We start from the raw sequence: 22,022 nt of genomic DNA on the forward strand, positions 1-22,022 counted from the left end.
GAGTGTATGCCTGTTAAAGATCTTGTGTAATGGGTGGTTCTTGGTGAAGCATTTGTCGATTGTGTTTAAAAACTTTTTTCCGATGCTGCTTTTGACGTTAGAGTCCCATGGAGGATTGTACCATGTGATGTTTCTTTTTCGGTTTTTTCGTCTTGAAGGTTGATTTGGTTGCGGGTTGTATGTAAGTTTGTAATCGTATCCACTTTCTGTGATTGCTTTTTGGTAGGGGGCTATGGCTTCCTTAAATATTTCTTCACTAGATGAGATGCTTGTTAGTCTCTTGTTGATGTTTGCTGGGACGTTTCTTAGTATTGTCGGAGGATGGTTACTTTGATGGTGGACGTATAATAATTTGTTGTTGGGTTTCATGTATGGTTTGAAGTGCCCATTTGTGAGGTCGAAGGTTACGTCTAAGAAGTTTACGATTTTCTTGTTTGCTTCTATTGTGATTTTTAGGCCGTTTGATTGAAATACTTTGTTGACTTCTTGTTTTGTTTTTTCAATTTCTTTTGGGGTGGCTTTACATACTGCAATACCGTCGTCGCGATACAGTCCTATTTCATCTTTGAATTTTGATGCAATCAGCGACAGCATGTATGTACCTATTAGCTCACAGGTTTCCGCTCCGTCATATGAACCCATTGGCACATCAAACATGTTGTTTGTGTCTTTCTTTATCCATGGTGAGTCTTTGTGGTACAGGAGTGATCTTTTTGTGTGAATAATAATTTCTTGGTCCTGTTGTGTAATATCAGTGAATGTTGATGCATAGTCGAGTGCTTTTCTTAGGAGATCTTCTGATATCGATGGGTAGAAGTTACACACATCAAAGGTGATAAATGCGTGTTTACGTTTTTCTGGGATATTTTTGAACCATTCTATGGCGCTGCTTGTGTTTCTCCACAGGTTCACTTTGGTTGCCTTGATAATCTGTATGTTTATCTTGTCTAAAATATGCTTGCTGATAATGCCAATTTCTGATTTGCTTGGGTTGATTAGTCTGCATGTCGGGTTGTTGTTGAAATCCGGTTTATGGTCTTTCAGTGTTATGAATGAATCTCTATTTGCTGATACTTCAATTCTATCATCGAGTTCCAGTTTTTTTGCAATTTCCTTTTCTGTTGGGGTTATCATGTTTGTGGTACTGTGGCTAGTTTTTTTGTAGGATTTTGTTACGTTTTTGTTTACGAGGTCAATGTAGTCTCTTGGTTCGGTTTTGTAGAAGTTGCCTGTTTTGTCTGCTTTAACAAACACGTGCTTGTCTTCTCGTATATCTTTAAGGTCTTTGCTAAGTTTACTTTGAAGGTTGTTGGGGTAGTGGCTGGTTTTAAATTCAATGTGCTGTATTATATCTAGCATACAGTCCTCAAATTCCCGCAGTTCTTTCATATGTGGTGGTGATCGTTTAGATTTAAAGCCGTATGTTTCTTTGATTGCCTTGTCAATGTTTGGGTTGAGGTAGAAATAAGCCTTCCAACGCATTCGTTGTATAAGTGATTCAGTTTTTTCAATCAGTCTTTGGAGGAACGTAGTTTTGCTTGCCAGGGGGATATTCTTGGTGGAATACTCGAAGTCCTTCACTTGTAAATTCATTCTAAACAGCGCTCAACTGGTTTACAAAAAAACTAGCCACAGTACCACAAACATGATAACCCCAACAGACAAGGAAATTGCAAAAAAACTGGAACTCGATGATAGAATTGAAGTATCAGCAAATAGAGATTCATTCATAACACTGAAAGACCATAAACCGGATTTCAACAACAACCCGACATGCAGACTAATCAACCCAAGCAAATCAGAAATTGGCATTATCAGCAAGCATATTTTAGACAAGATAAACATACAGATTATCAAGGCAACCAAAGTGAACCTGTGGAGAAACACAAGCAGCGCCATAGAATGGTTCAAAAATATCCCAGAAAAACGTAAACACGCATTTATCACCTTTGATGTGTGTAACTTCTACCCATCGATATCAGAAGATCTCCTAAGAAAAGCACTCGACTATGCATCAACATTCACTGATATTACACAACAGGACCAAGAAATTATTATTCACACAAAAAGATCACTCTTGTACCACAAAGACTCACCATGGATAAAGAAAGACACAAACAACATGTTTGATGTGCCAATGGGTTCATATGACGGAGCGGAAACCTGTGAGCTAATAGGTACATACATGCTGTCGCTGATTGCATCAAAATTCAAAGATGAAATAGGACTGTATCGCGACGACGGTATTGCAGTATGTAAAGCCACCCCAAAAGAAATTGAAAAAACAAACAAGAAGTCAACAAAGTATTTCAATCAAACGGCCTAAAAATCACAATAGAAGCAAACAAGAAAATCGTAAACTTCTTAGACGTAACCTTCGACCTCACAAATGGGCACTTCAAACCATACATGAAACCCAACAACAAATTATTATACGTCCACCATCAAAGTAACCATCCTCCGACAATACTAAGAAACATCCCAGCAAACATCAACAAGAGACTAACAAGCATCTCATCTAGTGAAGAAATATTTAAGGAAGCCATAGCCCCCTACCAAAAAGCAATCACAGAAAGTGGATACGATTACAAACTTACATACAACCTGCAACCAAATCAACCTTCAAGACGAAAAAACCGAAAAAGAAACATCACATGGTACAATCCTCCATGGGACTCTAACGTCAAAAGCAGCATCGGAAAAAAGTTTTTAAACACAATCGACAAATGCTTCACCAAGAACCACCCATTACACAAGATCTTTAACAGGCATACACTCAAACTTAGCTACTCATGCATGCCAAATATAAAAAACACCATCTCATCCCACAACAAGAAAATACTCTCTGATGCAACAACGACGCCAGCACAGCAACCAAAAAAAGAGTGCAACTGTAGAAAGGCACCCGAATGCCCACTCGACAAAAATGCCTCCAATACAACGTGGTGTACCAAGCAACAGTGACAACAAAATCAAACACAGAATCATACGTAGGGCTAGCAACCAATTTCAAAGAACGATACAGAAACCACACGGCATCCTTCCAACATGAAAACAAAAGAAATGAAACAGAGCTGTCAAAACACATATGGAACCTGAAGGACAATAACAAATCCTTCCGCATAAAGTGGAAGGTACTCAAAAAATGTCAACCCTACAGTAACATAAATAAGAAATGTGACTTATGCCTTTACGAAAAGTTTATCATAATATGTCAGAAACACCTGTGCAGCCTGAACAAACGCAATGAATTAGCAAGTCCATGCCACCACCGAAATAAATTCGTTCTCAAAAACATCAGTAACACCAATGCCACCTAACTGTACCAAGCGCCAGTATAAGACCTGAATTCTCAAAACTTTCTTGGTGACGCGATATAGTTGTCGAGAATTACGTCATACATCAACTAATGTTGTGACGTCATCAGTCGCAAACGTTTTTAACAGTATTCGTCAATTTTGCCTGAAGAGTGTGGTCATTATTTGACCATACGAAACAGAGCTGTAGCAATAAAACGATGAAGAACTACTGAAGTCTGGAATTATTTAATATTACTGCTCCTGACAAGATGAGCGCTCTTTGTAAAACCATTCATCAAAGTTAAATTTATATATATATATATAGGTGTTGTCTCACAGTATCTGTCTGTTTATATGTTTGTGTCTGTCTGTCTGTCTGCTCCTCCCTCTGACCATTAGTTTCCCAGACATTTGTTTTTATCGGGGCGGGACGTAGCCCAGTGGTAGGGCATTCACTTGATGCGCGGTCCATCTGAAATCGATCCCTGTCAGTGGGCCATTGGGCTATTTCTCGCTCGCATATAGAAGATCCCTTGATGCTAATCAAAAACAGTAGCCCATGAAGTGGCGACAGCAGGTTTCCTCTCTCAATATCTGTGTGGTCCTTAGCCATATGTCCGATGCCTGCCATATAACCATAAATAAAATGTGTTGAGTGCATCGTTAAATAAAACATTTCCTTCCTAGTTTTAAAAATGTTCAACATATTCAAATGAAATTTGATGTGTAGCTTTAGCATGTATTCAAAGATGAAGTTTGACTTTGATGTGTAGCTTTAGCATGTATTCAAAGATGAAGTTTGACTTTGATGTGTAGCTTTAGCATGTATTCAAAGATGAAGTTTGACTTTGATGGCGATTTGGGGGCGAGACATACTGTGTAGCTTTAGCATGTGGGTCATTCCATGTCAAATCACCCAATGGGTTAAACCCTACCCTGTCCAATTTCAATGAAATTTGGTATATAGAGTTATTGTGGCAAAAAAACCTGAAATTCCAAGTTTCAGCTCAATTGGACCAACGGTTTCTGAGTTATGGCCTTTTCTTTTTTTTTAATTTTGTCAAAAAAGGGTGTGGCTGCCCTTTTTTAAATTGCCATAACTCAGCAACCAATGGTCCAATTTTGACAAATGAGGTATCATTGGAAAGGGGGAATTACAAGGAATCCAAATCTGGCATTATTCCTGATATTTGGGTTACTTTTGGGCTGATGACCGTTTGACTTATATTTTGACCTTGAAATTGACCTTGTGGGACACGTGACCTTGAGATCACCTTTGATTAAAATTATAGCCCAACATGTTATCTACAACATATAAAAAAATTGGAGGTGGAAAATGTTTCAGGTTTTTCTGCCACAATAACTCTATATACCAAATTTCATTGAAATTGGGGAGGGTAGGGTTTAAATTTCCTCTTTTTTTGGGTGATTTGACACGGAATGACCCATGTATTCAAAGATGAAGTTTGACTTTGATGGTGATTTGGGGGTGAGACATACTGTGTAGCTTTAGCATGTATTCAAAGATGAAGTTTGACTTTGATGGCGATTTGGGGGTGAGACATACTGTGTAACTTTAGAATGTATTCAAAGATGAAGTTTGACTTTGATGGCGATTGATGGTGATTTGGGGGCGAGATATACTGTGTAGCTTTAGCATGTATTCAAAGATGAAGTTTGACTTTGTGGGCGAAACATACTGTGTAGCTCAGTGGTACAGTGCTCGCCTGGTGAGCTGGAGATCTAGGATCGATTCCCTTCGGTGGACCCATTGGGCTATTTCTCGTTTCAGCCAGTAACAAAGGCTGTGGTATGTACTATCCTGTCTGTGGGATAGTGCATATAAAAGATCCCTTGCTGCTAATCGAAAAGAGTAGCCCATGAAGTGGCTACAGCAGGTTTCCTGTCTCAATATCTGTGTGGTCCTTAACCATATGTCCCACACTATATAACCATAAATAAAATGTGTTGAGTGCATCGTTAAATAAAAACCTTTCCTTCCTTCATGGGGATTTATAACAGTTACGGCCCTTGAACCCTTTTGGTCGTGTAAGAGCATGTATGTAATGGATTCTTAACACATTATTCATGTACTTGTATCACTAATATATAACAGTTACGGCCCTTGAACCCTTTTGGTCGTGTAAGAGCATGGATGTAATGGATTCTTAACACATTATTCATGTACTTGTATCACTAATATATAACAGTTACGGCCCTTGAACCCTTTTGGTCGTGTAAGAGCATGTATGTAATGGATTCTTAACACATTATTCATGTACTTGTATCAGTAATATATTCTGTGAAATCTACGTCAGGTGGCCTGGGTGTTCTGTGGTTTGTGTTTTGGATGTGGATAATTCACGAGACACCAGCCGACCACCCAACAATAACAAAGGCAGAACAACAGTATATTGAGGAGTCCATTGGTCAAAAAGAGGTACTGTGTGTTTATATTACAGTCAATGTCTTTTAAAACTCGGTCATTTTGTAAAATGACTATAATTATCAGGCAATTACTAAAAGGTATCCTCTAAAAGAGACTATCCTGTGTGTGCTACATTGTAGCATTATCGTGACTAGCACATTGTAACATGTTTACGACTAGCACATTGTAACATGTTTATGACTAGCACATTGTAACTTGTTTGCAACTAGCACATTATAAAATGTTTACAACTAGCACATTGTAGCATGTTTACGACTAGAACATTGTAACATTGTTTATGACTAGTGCATTGTAACATTGTTTACGACTAGCTCATTGTAGCATGTTTACAACTAGTAAATTGTAGCATATGACTAGCACATTGTAATATGTTTACGACTAGCACATTGTAACATGTTTACAACTAGCCCATTGTAATATGTTTACGACTAGCACATTGTAATATGTTTACCACTAGCAGATCCTCTTGATGACTAAAATGACATAATAAAGATATTTTCCCTGTCTACAATATCTCTTTCTGTTTAAGCACTTTGTTTGTTGTCATCCAAATGTTTGTAATAGCCCAAACCAGATTTTATCTTCCAATAAATCTGTATGTGTGAAAACATATGAAGGGTCCACATGAGTAACCTGTGATGTCCCAACAGATAACTATAGTCAGTATTAATTACAGTGGTCATGTACAGTGAAAACATATGAAGGGTCCACATGAGTAACCTGTGATGTCCAAACAGATAACTATAGTCAGTATTAATTACAATGAGTAACCTGTGATGTCCAAACAGATAACTATAGTCAGTGTTAATTACAATGAGTAACCTGTGATGTCCCAACAGATAACTATAGTCAGTATTAATTACAGTGGTCATGTACAGTGAAAACATATGAAGGGTCCACATGAGTAACCTGTGATGTCCAAACAGATAACTATAGTCAGTGTTAATTACAATGAGTAACCTGTGATGTCCCAACAGATAACTATAGTCAGTATTAATTACAGTGGTCATGTACAGTGAAAACATATGAAGGGTCCACATGAGTAACCTGTGATGTCCAAACAGATAACTATAGTCAGTGTTAATTACAATGAGTAACCTGTGATGTCCAAACAGATAACTATAGTCAGTGTTAATTACAATGAGTAACCTGTGATGTCCCAACAGATAACTATAGTCAGTATTAATTACAGTGGTCATGTACAGTGAAAACATATGAAGGGTCCACATGAGTAACCTGTGATGTCCAAACAGATAACTATAGTCAGTGTTAATTACAATGAGTAACCTGTGATGTCCAAACAGATAACTATAGTCAGTGTTAATTACAATGAGTAACCTGTGATGTCCAAACAGATAACTATAGTCAGTGTAAATTACAATGAGTAACCTGTGATGTCCAAACAGATAACTATAGTCAGTGTTAATTACAATGAGTAACCTTTGATGTCCAAACAGATAACTATAGTCAGTGTTAATTACAATGATTACCCTGTGATGTCCAAACAGATAACTATAGTCAGTGTTAATTACAATGAGTAACCTGTGATGTCCAAACAGATAACTATAGTCAGTGTTAATTACAATGATTACCCTGTGATGTCCAAACAGATAACTATAGTCAGTGTTAATTACAGTGGGCATGTACAGTGAAAACATATGAAGGGTCCACATGAGTAACCTGTGATGTCCAAACAGATAACTATAGTCAGTGTTAATTACAATGAGTAACCTGTGATGTCCCAACAGATAACTATAGTCAGTATTAATTACAGTGGGCATGTACAGTGAACACATATGAAACGACCACATGAGTAACCTGTGATGTCCAAACAGATAACTATAGTCAGTGTTAATTACAGTAGTCATGTACAGTGAACACATATGAAGGGTCCACATGAGTAACCTGTGATGTCCAAACAGATAACTATAGTCAGTGTTAATTACAGTAGTCATGTACAGTGAACACATATGAAGGGTCCACATGAGTAACCTGTGATGTCCAAACAGATAACTATAGTCAGTGTTAATTACAGTAGTCATGTACAGTGAAAACATATGAAGGGTCCACATGAGCAACCTGTGATGTCCCAACAGATAACTATAGTCAGTGTTAATTACAATGAGTAACCTGTGATGTCCAAACAGATAACTATAGTCAGTGTTAATTACAATGAGTAACATGTGATGTCCAAACAGATAACTATAGTCAGTGTCAATTACAATGAGTAACCTGTGATTTCCCAACAGATAACTATAGTCAGTGTTAATTACAATGGTCATATACAGTGAAACCTCTCAAAACTGGACCCTCTGTAAACTAGAATTCCCCAAAAACCGGACATTTTTCACGGTCCTTTAAAAAAAAGAAGATACATAACTTAACCTAGCTCACTAAACCAGATACATGTACCTCTTAATACCGGATATTTCACTTGGTCCCAAGGATGTCTGGTTTAGAGGGGTTTTACTGTCTGTCACGGTCACAATGACACACAATTAAAAACCTATCATTATGGTAGGGTTTCCATGAGTACTCTGGCCGAGTCTAGAAAGACTTGAGTACCTGTACAAGGAATAGGATAGGATGACACATTAACTTGCCTATATCCAATTAAGGTTCAAGCACCGTGCAAGGAAGAGCGTTCTCATTTAATTATACATTGTATTTTTTTACGCCATTTTGCCATATTCTTGCATCCGGCTACATTATAGGACTATGAGAATGTGTGCAGTGCAATTCAATGGCATGATTTGGCAACCATGTTCAGTGCTGCAATTACGATGCATAACACTATTTTACTTTATTCCTTAGTCTGATTATCATCTTGTGTAAATGTCTGGTACTAGGGTCCAGGTCGAGTTTGACCCTTGAGTATTTGAGTCCCAATATTTTGTACCCGTAAAGGCCCTAAATTATGGTAGTTGGTTAATTATATTTCTTAGGTATAAATATTCCACAATTGCAGTTCTAAACATTTAAATTAATAAATGTCACATCACTAGGAAATGTGACATCACAGGTTGTACACCTTTATGAAACGTAACTGATGTAGACATTAACATACGACCACAAACAACTTAAACATCCAGACACTGGCATTCTAAAGAAGAACATGTATTTAAAAGGTGATGTTAGTCACCATAAAACAGGATCGGTTACGTTCTGAACATCCTACAGTGTCTACAAGCTCAGGATTGTCCCTTTAATGTCCTCGAAATAAACTCCTTACCAATAATTACAACAGTACAAACCCTAATTTTACATTATTGATGACATTTAAATCTTTTCTCTTTCCAGCACATGTCTACACCATGGAAGGAGATACTAACGTGTCCAGCCTTGTGGGGTATCGCCGCGGCCCATGTTTCTAACAACTGGTTGCTATACATGACCTTGACCTGTCTGCCAACCTACATGAAATACATACTCAAGTTTGACATGAAATCGGTATGTTTGACATGAAATCAGTATGCTGTTAAAATGTTCATTGGTAAAATTTAGTTGGTCGAGTGCTCACTTAAGGTGTTTGCGTAGCAGGATCAAACCATATCGATGGATCCATTCAACTGATTTTTTTTTTTTTTTTTAAATCTTGTTCCAGTCAGTGCACCACAATTGGTTAAAGGTTGTGGTATGTCTTTTTTGCCTGTGGGAAAGTGCATGTAAAAGATCCCTTAATGCATTAGAAAAAATATACCAGGTTTCCATTGACATCCAATAGCTGATGCACCACGACTGGTATATCAAAGGCCGTGGTATGTACTACCTTGTCTGTGGGATGCTGCCTTGCTGCTAATCGTAAAGAGTAGCCCACGAAGTGGAGACAGCGGGTTTCCTCTCTCAATATCTGTGTGGTCCTTAACCATATGTCTGATGCCATATAACCATAAAAAAATGTGTTGAATGCATCATTTCTTTCTTTCTTTCCAATAGCTGATGACATTAATTAATCAATGTGCTCTACTGGTGTCTTTAAACAAACCAAAGTTTCGCTTTTAGATCATTTCAATAACCTCCAGAAGACGTTGCCTATGATTTGAAACAAATTGATGGTGAGCAACAAACTGCTGTCGTGGAATTTTTCTAGGGTAAAACGGATGGCGCCATACCCAAATCTTGTTGCATTTTTAAAATTTATGACCTTTTGACAAAATTATTTTATTAACCCAACCCTGAACATAACCCATTTTCTTTCTGTGAGCCCTCCCCCCCCCCCCATACCCCCCTGTTGACTGTGTCGCATCATTTCCATGTGCCATACCCAAAAATTTCTTTGTGGCAGAAACACTGGAAGGTGAGCAATTGGTTCCAGTGTCAAACTCAGTGTTGAAGAAAAACCCTGAGACTACTGAGTTAAAGCTATACATGTCCATTACCGGGCACAAACAGGTTTTGTATCTCCTAAATTAAACTTAAAGGGCCATAACTTTTTGAAAAGTGAGTGAATAAGGCCTCACTACACAGATGTCATCTGCCATTGAAACCCATGTTAAATTGCCCAAGTTCAAATGAAGATTGCCATTAGAAGGGGTTCTCGTTGGCACTAACAACATACACCATTGCGGACATACATTATATAAGCATTTATTTTCACTCCAAAATTGAGAACATTTCAGTCTGGTTTTTTGCTATATGACCGCATCTGGCTGTAGTACCAGTCCAAACAGGTGGTTCATTAACCAATTCACTCTGGCTGTCTCTTGCGCTATACACCCATGTCCCAAAAGGTCAATGCAGAATATTACAAAATAACATTGGCAAAATACAGCCAGAAGGATTACCATTAAACATACATATTGTTTTAATTCTTCACCATTTCCTAGTAGATATATGTGAACCATAACCTGTCATAATTAGGAACTATAGTGGACCATGATGAATGAACTCTCACCCACAAGTCTACTGTGTAGTGAGACCTTACATGAAAGTCAAACTTGATCTGCAACTGTTCAAGATAAAGCTATACACTTACATGAAGCCTATTATAACTTGCCTTATAGTTGTTCCAATGCATGTGAAAATAATTAAAATTTAATTAAAACATTTTTCACAAACCACGAGTTCCACAGATCAATGAAGCATGGTTTATAGCTGCACCTATGGTTGCCTATTATAGTCCATGTGAAAATAATTAAAAATGAATTAATTTAACATTTTTAATTAAAATATTTGTTGCATTTAGCCATTAAAGTTTTGTGCTTATAAGTCATAGTTCAATGAATTGTGGTTACACTTGTGTGTATAAATATGCATCTACTATGTAAAAAAAAAAGAAAAAAAAGAATTGATTAATTGTTAATTGATATAGATGAACATCTTATACATGTAGGTGCAACTATCGGAAAGAAGGAAATGTTTTATTTAACGACACACTCAGCACATTTTATTTACGGTTATGTGGTGTCGGAGCAACCATCGGTGACACTGAATTTAATATTCATGGTAGGCAAGACATTTAATTCCACAGAATTCTTATTTCTCTATTTATTCTCACTTAAAATGTATTTTGAGCAACAACAATGACAAGAATCATATATGTAATAACGGCATTTGATTTGTGAAAACTGATAAGCTAAGGAATAAGATGCATGGGCAGCAGCCGCAGCCCCAGTATTTCTGCTTTTTTTAACACTACATATTTTAGTGTTGTTTCTGTTTGATATATATATTATGTATTTGGATTGTTTTGTTTCGATGTAGAATGGTTTCTTGTCTGCGTTGCCATACCTGGTGCTGTGGTTTATGCAAGTGTTTTCAAGTTGGTTTGCCGATTTCTTGCGAAAAAATCTCTACCTATCAACTCTGAGCACCAGGAAAATACTCAACACTGCAGGTTGGTTACTGTCTTTGAAACATCTCATTCATTAATTCATCTATAGGTATTTTCACCGGCCTCGGTGGCGTTTCATCGGTCTGCTGGTAGGTAATCCCTCGAGGCATGGGATTTTAAATCCAGATACCGACTCCAAATGAGTGAGTGCTCCGCAAGGCTCAATGGGTAGGTGTGCACCGACCAGGTTACTGGTTCAACAAAGGCCATGGTTTGTGCTATCCTGCCTGTCAAATAAAAGATCCCTTGCTGCCTGTCGTTTATGTGGCGACATCCTCTAAAACAGTGTCATTACGTCCAATAGCCGATGATAAGATTAAAAATCAATGTGCTCTAGTGGCGTCGTTAAATAAAACAAACTTTACCAGAGGTATTTTCATGCTTATAACTGTATATATATATACACATGTAGGTTACGCCAAATCAAGTTTACAATTCCCATTGGTACTGTACTCTATGTTATAACTTACCCATAATATCCATGTCATAAACCCATGTGATAGGTTTTGAGACAATTTTAATAGATATTTTATAAACCCATGTGATATTTTATAAACCCATGTGATAATTTAGTGTATTAAGACATACGTGTAATAATGGTTTTCAAATGTGCAAGGTCTCCAGGTAATAATGTGTTGCTGTCAATGGGCCATTTGTTGACAAATACAAGCCATGCAACATGACCTGCATACTGAGCGTAATTTTTTTTTATAAGATTTAGTTAAAATGTGTGACATCAAACTAATTTGTGATGATCGATGTAATATTAACGATGTAGGCAACTTTAGTACTGTTATTAACTAAATATCTTATGAAAATGTTATTTTTAGAAGTGTTATAGGATAAATAGAATTTGCTACTCATGTTTTTTAATATGACAAATCCTCTATACACTAATATGTTTTTTATCTTTTTCATCATTATTCTTGTACTGTTTAGGAAAAATTAAAAAATTAAATTAAACATCAACTTCTAGTGCTATTATTTGTAGATAATGTATGTTATCAATTTAACTGTAAGTATAGTATGTATTTTATTTTACATTCAATAAAACAAAAGTCATCAACAAACTAACTAGATTTCTTTTACATTCATTAAAACAAAAGTCATCCACAAACTAACTAGATTTCTTTTCCCTCGTTATTTGCAGGTCTTCTTTTACCGACAGTGTTTATTGTGGGCGCTGGCTACACGGGCTGTGATCACACACTTGCGGTTGTTCTGTTAACTCTGGCTGTCGGCAGTGCAGGGATGACTATGCCAGGGTTTAATGTTAACCATCTGGATATTGCACCAAAATTTGCAGGTTTGTCAAAATGTGTGAAGATATACATGTATGCATTCAGCTGAATGTTTTTTTTTCTCGTTCCTACCAGTGTACCACAACTGAACAAAGGCTGTGGTATGTGCTGTCCTGTCTGTAGGAAAGTGCATGTAAGAGATCTCTTGCTACATTAGGACAAATGTAGCGGGTTTCCTCTGATGACTACCGAGTCAGAATCAGCAAATGTTTGACATCTACTAGCCAATGATTAATTAATCAATGTGCTCCAGTGGTGTCATTAAACAAAACAAACTTTGTATGCACTGAGGTATAAGGTCCATTGTATGTAAGGCCATAAGTGCATATATACAAGATCTCATACAGTTACATTTTGTTACCAGCTGTACAAACAATTTTCCAGCTGTTTGGGTAACAAAACAAAACAGAAACATTTATTATTGCATATTACATTTCCAAAAATAGATATTTATACAAGTCCGTGGTCAGCTTAACCATTCTTTGAACATATATTACACAATATATTTTTCTCCCACCCCTAGCTATGCAAGACAGACCCATTTCATGATGTCGGCCCATGCGTAATAAATCTGTGTTGCATAGGCTATGTCATTGCCTTTAGCATGAGGAGTCTTGCTGCCTATCATAAAAGAGTAGCCTATTTGGTAACAGTGGGTTTCCTCTTAAAAAAAACAGTGTCAGAATGACCATATGTTTGACATCTAATAGCCGATGATAAGATAAAAAATCAATGTGCTCTAGTGGCGTTGTTAAATAAAACAAACTTTTTTTTTTAACATGGGGAGTATAATTACTTCGTAGGTAATATATGACGTAGTCATATTAATGTGAGTTGGTTTGTTTTATATCGATATTTTATTACAACCTTCATTATGAAAGCTATCTTGTTAATTTTTAGTGTTAAATTATATTTAACATATGAAAAAGACGCAACAAATATGATAGTGTATTTATTTATGATAAAATGGTCAAATAAAGAACTTATTTGTTCAGCCATCTTTGTTTGTTTGTGTAAAATAATGGTTTATTTATCGAATGAATGGGAGAAAAAGACTCCATTATGCAAGCCTTGTCCCGTGTCAAAATTTCCACCACCTCATCTGATGGAGTCCATCAATGATAGAAATAAGCAGAATTTTTCACTAGTCCACCGGACAAGTACATCTACAAATCTTGTCCATCAATATTTGCTATTTTCTGTTCCAACCAGTGGTCCGCAACTGGTTCATCAAAGGCTGTGGTATTTGCTGTCCCATCTGTGGGAAAGTGCATATAAAAGACCCCTTGCTGCTTATCGGAAAGAGTAGTCTATGTGGTGACAGTGGGTTTCCTCTGAAGAAATATGTCAGAATGACCATATGTTTGATGTCCAATAGCCGATAAGATAAAAATCAATGTGCTATAGAGGTGTCGTCAAATAAAACAAACTTTACCATCAATATTTTTGCTTGTCCAATTAAACACGAACACAGCACATTTTTCTTTGTAGTTTCAGTTCACTTGTTTGTACGTTAGATGACTTAGATCGGCTGATGAAATAAAGAGCCATATTAACTTTCAGTTTTGCGAGGATGTTGTATACATAATAGAAAATAATTTTAAAATATTCTGGTACAAAATTTGAAAAACAGTAACAGATATTTGGTGTTAATTCCAAAATTATGAATGCTGCTCAACAATTTCGGATTTTTCTGAAAACTCTCTGGTTCAAAGAAAACATTTAAATCCTCAGAATTCTTGTTTTCCCTTTGGGTTTTTTCCTTTTGCTTCTTTTAAAAAAAGGTTTCTGTTGTTTCTTTAAGTAGACAATTTACAGTAGTTTTGTGTTGCTAATTGCTTTTTTTTTCTTTATCTTTATTTTGAAAATGGATATTTTATTTTTGAAATGGCTTATATTTCAGGGGTTCTTCTAGGAATCACCAACAGCTTGGCAACCATTCCTGGATTCTTAGCGCCCATTGTTGTGGGAGTCCTTACCAACCATAATGTAAGTTTGATGGCAACACACCGCCATTTGTCATGTCATTTACCTGTTATAACAGCTTAATATAGTCCGATTTAAGAAATAGTTCCTCATTAAAATAATTGTACAAAATTCTATTGAAATCTTTATTTTCTGAACATTGTAGGTTACTCGGTAGTAGTAAATAACCCTTTGGTTAAAAGTTACTTTTGGACTAACCGATAACAACTTTACAACTTGTGTAACAGCAAAATGATGTGGTATTCTGTTATATGGGTGACTAAGTGAAAATTGTTCTGGTAAATCTGTTGATGGTTTGCAAGGTACATGTAGTTTTCATTGGTGAGGAGCACTCCCCAACTCTTGTCGGGAAGGGACGTAGCCCAGTGGTACAGCACTCGCTTCGCTTTAATCTTTTTACATGCTCATGTACTACGAAGGTTTCAAGCATGTCTGTCCCGGGGCCCATCCGTGGAAGCCACAGGCCAGCTCCGGGACACAATATTACAGCACTCGATCGATCTAGGATCGATTCTCATTGGTGGTGGATCCATTGATCTATTTCTCATTCCAGCCAGTGTTCCACAACTGGTGTAACAAACACAATCGCATGTCCTATCCTGTCTGTGGGATGGTGCATATAAAAGACCCCTTGCTGCTAATCGAAAACAGTAGCCCATGAAGTGGCAACAGCTGGATTCCTCTCTCAATATCTGTGTGGTCCTTAACCATATGACCAACACCATATAACCATAAATGAAACGTGTCGAGTGTGTCGTTAAATAAACCGTTTATTTCCTTCTTCCTTATAACTAATAGTCACATATAGGCCTCTTGATGTTGTATTTGTCACAGAATATACTCTTCCTTATAACTAATAGTCACATATAGGCCTCTTGTTGTTGTATTTGTCACAGAATATACTCTTCCTTATAACTAATAGTCACATATAGGCCTCTTTGATGTTGTATTTGTCACAGAATATACTCTTGACATATAACTAATAGTCACATATAGGCCTCTTGATGTTGTATTTGTCACAGAATATACTCTTCCTTATAACTAATAGTCACATATAGGCCTCTTGTTGTTGTATTTGTCACAGAATATACTCTTCCTTATAACTAATAGTCACATATAGGCCTCTTTGATGTTGTATTTGTCACAGAATATACTCTTGACATATAACTAATAGTCACATATAGGCCTCTTGATGTTGTATTTGTCACAGAATATACTCTGACATATAACTAATAGTCACATATAGGCCTCTTGTTGTTGTATTTGTCACAGAATATACTCTGACATATAACTAATAGTCACATATAGGCCTCTTGTTGTTGTATTTGTCACAGAATATACTCTTGACATATAACTAATAGTCACATATAGGCCTCTTGATGTTGTATTTGTCACAGAATATACTCTGACATATAACTAATAGTCACATATAGGCCTCTTGTTGTTGTATTTGTCACAGAATATACTCTGACATATAACTAATAGTCACATATAGGCCTCTTGTTGTTGTATTTGTCACAGAATATACTCTTGACATATAACTAATAGTCACATGTAGGCCTCTTTGATGTTGTATTTGTCACAGAATATACTCTTGACATATAACTAATAGTCACATATAGGCCTCTTGATGTTGTATTTGTCACAGAATATACTCTGACATATAACTAATAGTCACATATAGGCCTCTTGATGTTGTATTTGTCACAGAATATACTCTGACATATAACTAATAGTCACATATAGGCCTCTTGATGTTGTATTTGTCACAGAATATACTCTTGACATATAACTAATAGTCACATATAGGCCTCTTGTTGTTGTATTTGTCACAGAATATACTCTGACATATAACTAATAGTCACATATAGGCCTCTTGATGTTGTATTTGTCACAGAATATACTCTGACATATAACTAATAGTCACATATAGGCCTCTTGATGTTGTATTTGTCACAGAATATACTCTTGACATATAACTAATAGTCACATATAGGCCTCTTGTTGTTGTATTTGTCACAGAATATACTCTGACATATAAATTGTATTAAATGATATTGAATTGAGTAATTAATGGTGGCCAGCAACTTGATGTTGTATTTGTCACAGAATATACTCCGAGATATAAATTGTATTAAATGATATTGAATTGCATGGAGTAATTAATGGTGGCCAGCAACTTGATGTTGTATTTGTCACAGAATATACTCTGACATATAAACTGTATTAAATGATATTGAATTGAGTAATTAATGGTGGCCAGCAACTTGAACCTTTTGTTGTTTTTAAATGATGAATCGATAAATATTTAAACTATTATAATACTATCTTTTGTTATTGAAAATATTTCTTGAATATTTGTGAAAAACAATAAGTGCAAAACAAAGCTTTTTTTCTCCTTCACAGTTGCCATGGTAACAATACTATAGCAACACAAATGTGGCACGAAATGACACTATGAAGGGACACAAATGTGTCTTTTAACAAAAATTGTGTTACAGCTGTTGTTTAATTTAATTTTACACTTTTAATTATGTTTTCAAAAAATATATGATGTTCAGTTTAAATTATATCTATTTCTGCAAAAACATAAATAAAGCAGTTAGGGATTCGCCATCATGCAGATGCCTGCGTGTATTTACGCTTCTTCCTGAATTTGCTGTATTTATATTTGACTGCCATTGAGATATTTCTTATTCCAGCCAGTGCACCAAAACCTATATATCAAAGGTTGTGGTATGTGTTATCTGTGGTAGGAGCATATAAACAATCCCTTGCTAATAATTTTAAAATATAGCTGGTTTCCTCTCTAAGCGAGACTGTATGTCAAAATTACCAAATGTTTGATAACCAGTAGCCGATGATGAAGTCAGGAAATGTTTTAGTTAACGTCACACTCAACACATTTCATTTACGGTTATATGGCGTCAGACATATGGTTAAGAATCACACAGATATTGAGAAAGGTAACCCACTGTCACTACTTCATGGGCTACTCTTTTTCGATTTGCAATAAGGGATCTTTTATATGCACCATCCCATAGACAGGATAACACATACCACAACCTTTGATGTACCAATCGTGGTGCACTGGCTGGAGCGAGAAATGGCCCAGAGGGCCCACTGATGGGTAGCTGATGATGAATAAATCAATGTGCTCTAGTGGTGTCGTTAAACAAAACAAACTTTAACGTTTATATTTGACAGGAAACCAGTGAGCAATGGCGGATCATCTTCTTCATGACTGCGGGAATCTTGGTGACCGGGGCAGTCATCTTCGCTGTCCTCGCTCAGGGCGACGAGATGTTGTGGGCTCGGGAAAATGCCGAGTTAGGGAAGTGGACACAGAAAACTCCTGAACCAAGTGACATCCAAGGAGCAGACTACTCACCTGTACATGGGAAAGAACAATAGGAATGATACATGGCTGTCGAGAACAATCCGAGAGCAACGTCAGGGTCGTAATATATCCCCGTTCATGCCTTATAGTCACATATGTTGGAAACATTTGAGTGGTGTGCCCAGTACGGACATGCTTTAACATTAAGTGGCTGTAAGCACATTCCAAAATCATGATAGAACAATTGGACAGTTAATTAACACTGTGTGAGGAGGAAAATTTGCCAAATTATCTATTAAAACTTTAAAAATTGCACAAATCCAGATACCGTATTTATTGACAAAATATCATTTATTACATGAAATTATTTCACCATATTAAAATAAAATTTGCCAGATCCTTTTTTAATTTGACATTTTACAATTTTTCAAGAAGACTAGTTATTAATTAATATGGTGTGGCCCATTTTGTAATTCTTTTTAATGTGACAAATTCTTATGTGAAGTGATTTTGTTTAAACAACATTTATTTTTGTTTATATTGATATTAATTATCAGGTGTAACCTATTGGCATTTTTCACAGTTAATCGCCCAAATCATGATTCAGTATGGTGTGCTATCCTGCAATGAAATATTTTGGCCCAACACATCACTGGTTTGTATTGGTGCTTATGGGTTACCCCTAACTGTGTAGAGCATTTCAGATCTTTCATTTCAGTTGAAATTACACAATGTGTCTATTGGTGTGGCAAATAAGGGTAATTATTGTTGATGCGGCAAATAAGGGTAATTATTATTGATGCGGCAAATACGGGTAATTATTGTTGGTGCGGCAAATAAGGGTAATTATTGTTGGTGCGGCAAATAAGGGTAATTATTGTTGGTGTGGCAAATAAGGGTAATTATTATTGGTGCGGCAAATAAGGGTACGGCAAATAAGGGTAATTATTATTGGTGCGGCAAATAAGGGTAATTATTGTTGGTGTGGCAAATAAGGGTAATTATTGTTGGTGTGGCAAATAAGGGTAATTACTGTTGATGTGGCAAATAAGGGTAATTATTGTTGGTGCGGCAAATAAGGGTAATTATTGTTGGTGCGGCAAATAAGGGTAATTATTGTTGATGCGGCAAATAAGGGTAATTATATTGCTGTTAAACATTTCCATTTGAATTCTCACCGAGTTCATCCATTTGTTGTAAAAATGTATTGAACATGTTTTATGTTAAAACAACTGGTTTGCAGACACTTCATTTCTCACTTTTGTAAATATTGGATGTAAGTTCAAACGTTATTGCAAATGTACTACTTTCTTATGCTTTTTCAAATCCTGTTTATATCATGTTATTTGGACCTTAAGTCTTTCTTTTTCAAATCCTGTTTATATCATGTTATTTGGACCTTAAGTCTTTTTCTTTTTTTTAAATCATGATACACTGAATTTTCACATAAATAATGAGTGTTTATCATTTAAGAATAAAAAGTGTAATCTTTTTAAATGTTAGAAAAACTTAACAAAATTAAGACAACACACAAAATATGTATTGTCCGTAACCATCTAATATTGTTTTACTAGATCACAATAATTCTATATGCATTTGTGTCTGTGACAGTGGAAAAAAATTGAAAAGTAATATAAATGTGAAGAGTGTAAAGGATTTGAAAATAATAGACAATGAATATGGAATTGTAGTGTCTGTAACTGTAGTGTCCGGTACTTTAAAAAAATTTTTTTTTTACATACTTTATTCAAAAAGCATCATTATAAATTAACATACTTTATTCAAAAAGCATCATTATAAATTTACATACTTTATTCAGAAAGCATTGTTATAAATTTACATATTTTATTCAAAAAGCATTGTTATAAATTTTGCATACTTTATTGAAAAAGCATCATTATAAATTTGCATTCTTTATTCAGAAAGCATTGTTATAAATTTACATAGTTTATTCAAAAAGCATCATTATTAATTTACATACTTTATTAAAAAAGCATTGTTATACTTTTACATACTTTATTAAAAAAGCCTTATTATAAATGTACATACTTTATTAAAAAAGCATTGTTATACTTTTACATACTTTATTAAAAAAGCGTCATTAATAATTTACATACTTTATTAAAGAAGCTAATTAATACTATCTGGCCATGAACAGTTCAGATTTACAGATGATGAAATGGAAATCATCAATAATCATGCGAAACATTTTAAAACTTTTTTTTTTTTTTAAATATCGCATGTACATATTATTTACTTTATTTTAAAGACCCTTTTTAGTTACATATAATTTCAAAGTTTGAATGATTGTTTTAACTTTTATATATATTTAGAGAATAACTAACGAGCTACGAGGAATTACGAATTATCTGTCCCGAGTGAATGAATGTTGTAAACCCGAGCCTTTGGCGAGGGTTTTACAACATTCATTTAGGAGAGACAGATAATTCGTAACTCCTCGTAGCGAGTTAGTTATTCTCTTTATTACCCATTGTCAATTTTAACTGATTTTTAATGTAACAATTCCTCTGCAGTCTACAACAAAGCCATCAGCCATTACGTCATATAATCTTACGCGTATTACATGACGTAATGTAAGTGACGTCATAGAATTAACGACGTTCTTTTTACAGCCAAATGTTTACAGTACAAAATAATACAACTGAGCAAAGGCTCGGGTTTACAACATTCATTCACTCGGGACAGATAATTCGTAATTCCTCGTAGCTCGTTAGTTATTCTCTAAATATATATATACATATATTTTTTTTTTTTTTTTTTTTTTTTTATTATTATTATTTTAATTTTTTTTGTGGGGGTAGGGTTTTTAATTGTTGTTAACAAAGTTACCATTACTTTATGACTGTTTTATGGATATTTTAAACTTAAAGATGCACATTATTACTTTTTGACAGTATTTGTTTATATGTTGTTTGTGCATCATGTATGTACCTCATGTTTTCTGTGCATCATATTGTATGTGCATCATGTTGTATACTGAACAAAAAAAGAAACTTCCGATTTGTACATATAGCATTTGTTGTGTTAACGAATTCATTGTGTAATGAAATGATATAGGTAGTATTAGCCTTGAGCTGTATTATCAGGATTCATGAATTTTATCGATTATTTTTGCACTGTTAATCGTCGACAACGTGAAATTCAATTTGCACGTGCATGCATGGTTCGACATGTCCCATGTAGTATTCAGTCAATTTGTTTTACTTGTCTTACTGACATTGCTGTCAAGTGAATGAAAACGCTTCAACATTTGTAAAAAAATTAACGTTTTTTACATTGAAGCATTTTTAGTATGCCAAGAATACCCAATAATTTACGTGAACGGGCGATTGGCATGCTTGATGCTGGCATGTCGACAGAAGACGTTGCAAGGCATGTTGGGAGTTCTAGTCGAGCGATACGAAATCTTCGCGTAAGATTTTGGAACGACAGGAAGCACCAACGACTTGCCACGTCGTGGACGTCCGCGTGTTACAACGCGTGGTCAAGACCGCTATATGATGAACACACATTTGCGCAATCGGTTCCAAACTGCCACTGCTACTGCTTCTAACACACCTGGGCTTCATAATAACCGAATCAGTGGGCAAACTGTTGGTAATCGTCTGCGGGAGAACGGTTTAAATGCACGACGTCCTTACGTCGGATGCGTTTTAACGCAACGTCATTGTCTAAATCGTCTTAATTGGGCACGTGTACACACTCGTTGGATACGGCGACGCTGGAATACCGTTCTTTTTTCGGATGAATCCAGATTTTCTTTACAACGTGGTGATGGCAGGGTGCGCGTCTA

General features: G+C 35.7%; 1 protein-coding gene across 1 annotated transcript in view; it reads left to right on the forward strand.

Moving 5' to 3' along the window:
- Positions 1–19,578, forward strand: part of LOC121377181 — a 38,514-nt gene extending 18,936 nt beyond the window's left edge. Inside the window, 7 exon segments of the mRNA XM_041505087.1 lie at positions 1,516–2,243; positions 5,618–5,739; positions 9,049–9,198; positions 11,452–11,584; positions 12,732–12,887; positions 14,786–14,871; positions 18,076–19,578. Coding sequence (XP_041361021.1) covers positions 1,516–2,243; positions 5,618–5,739; positions 9,049–9,198; positions 11,452–11,584; positions 12,732–12,887; positions 14,786–14,871; positions 18,076–18,282 — 1,582 coding nt within the window. The 3' untranslated portion in view covers positions 18,283–19,578.
- Positions 19,579–22,022: the final 2,444 nt, after the last annotated feature.

This window comes from Gigantopelta aegis, chromosome 7, assembly GCF_016097555.1.
Source record: "Gigantopelta aegis isolate Gae_Host chromosome 7, Gae_host_genome, whole genome shotgun sequence".
NCBI lineage: Eukaryota > Metazoa > Mollusca > Gastropoda > Neomphalida > Peltospiridae > Gigantopelta > Gigantopelta aegis.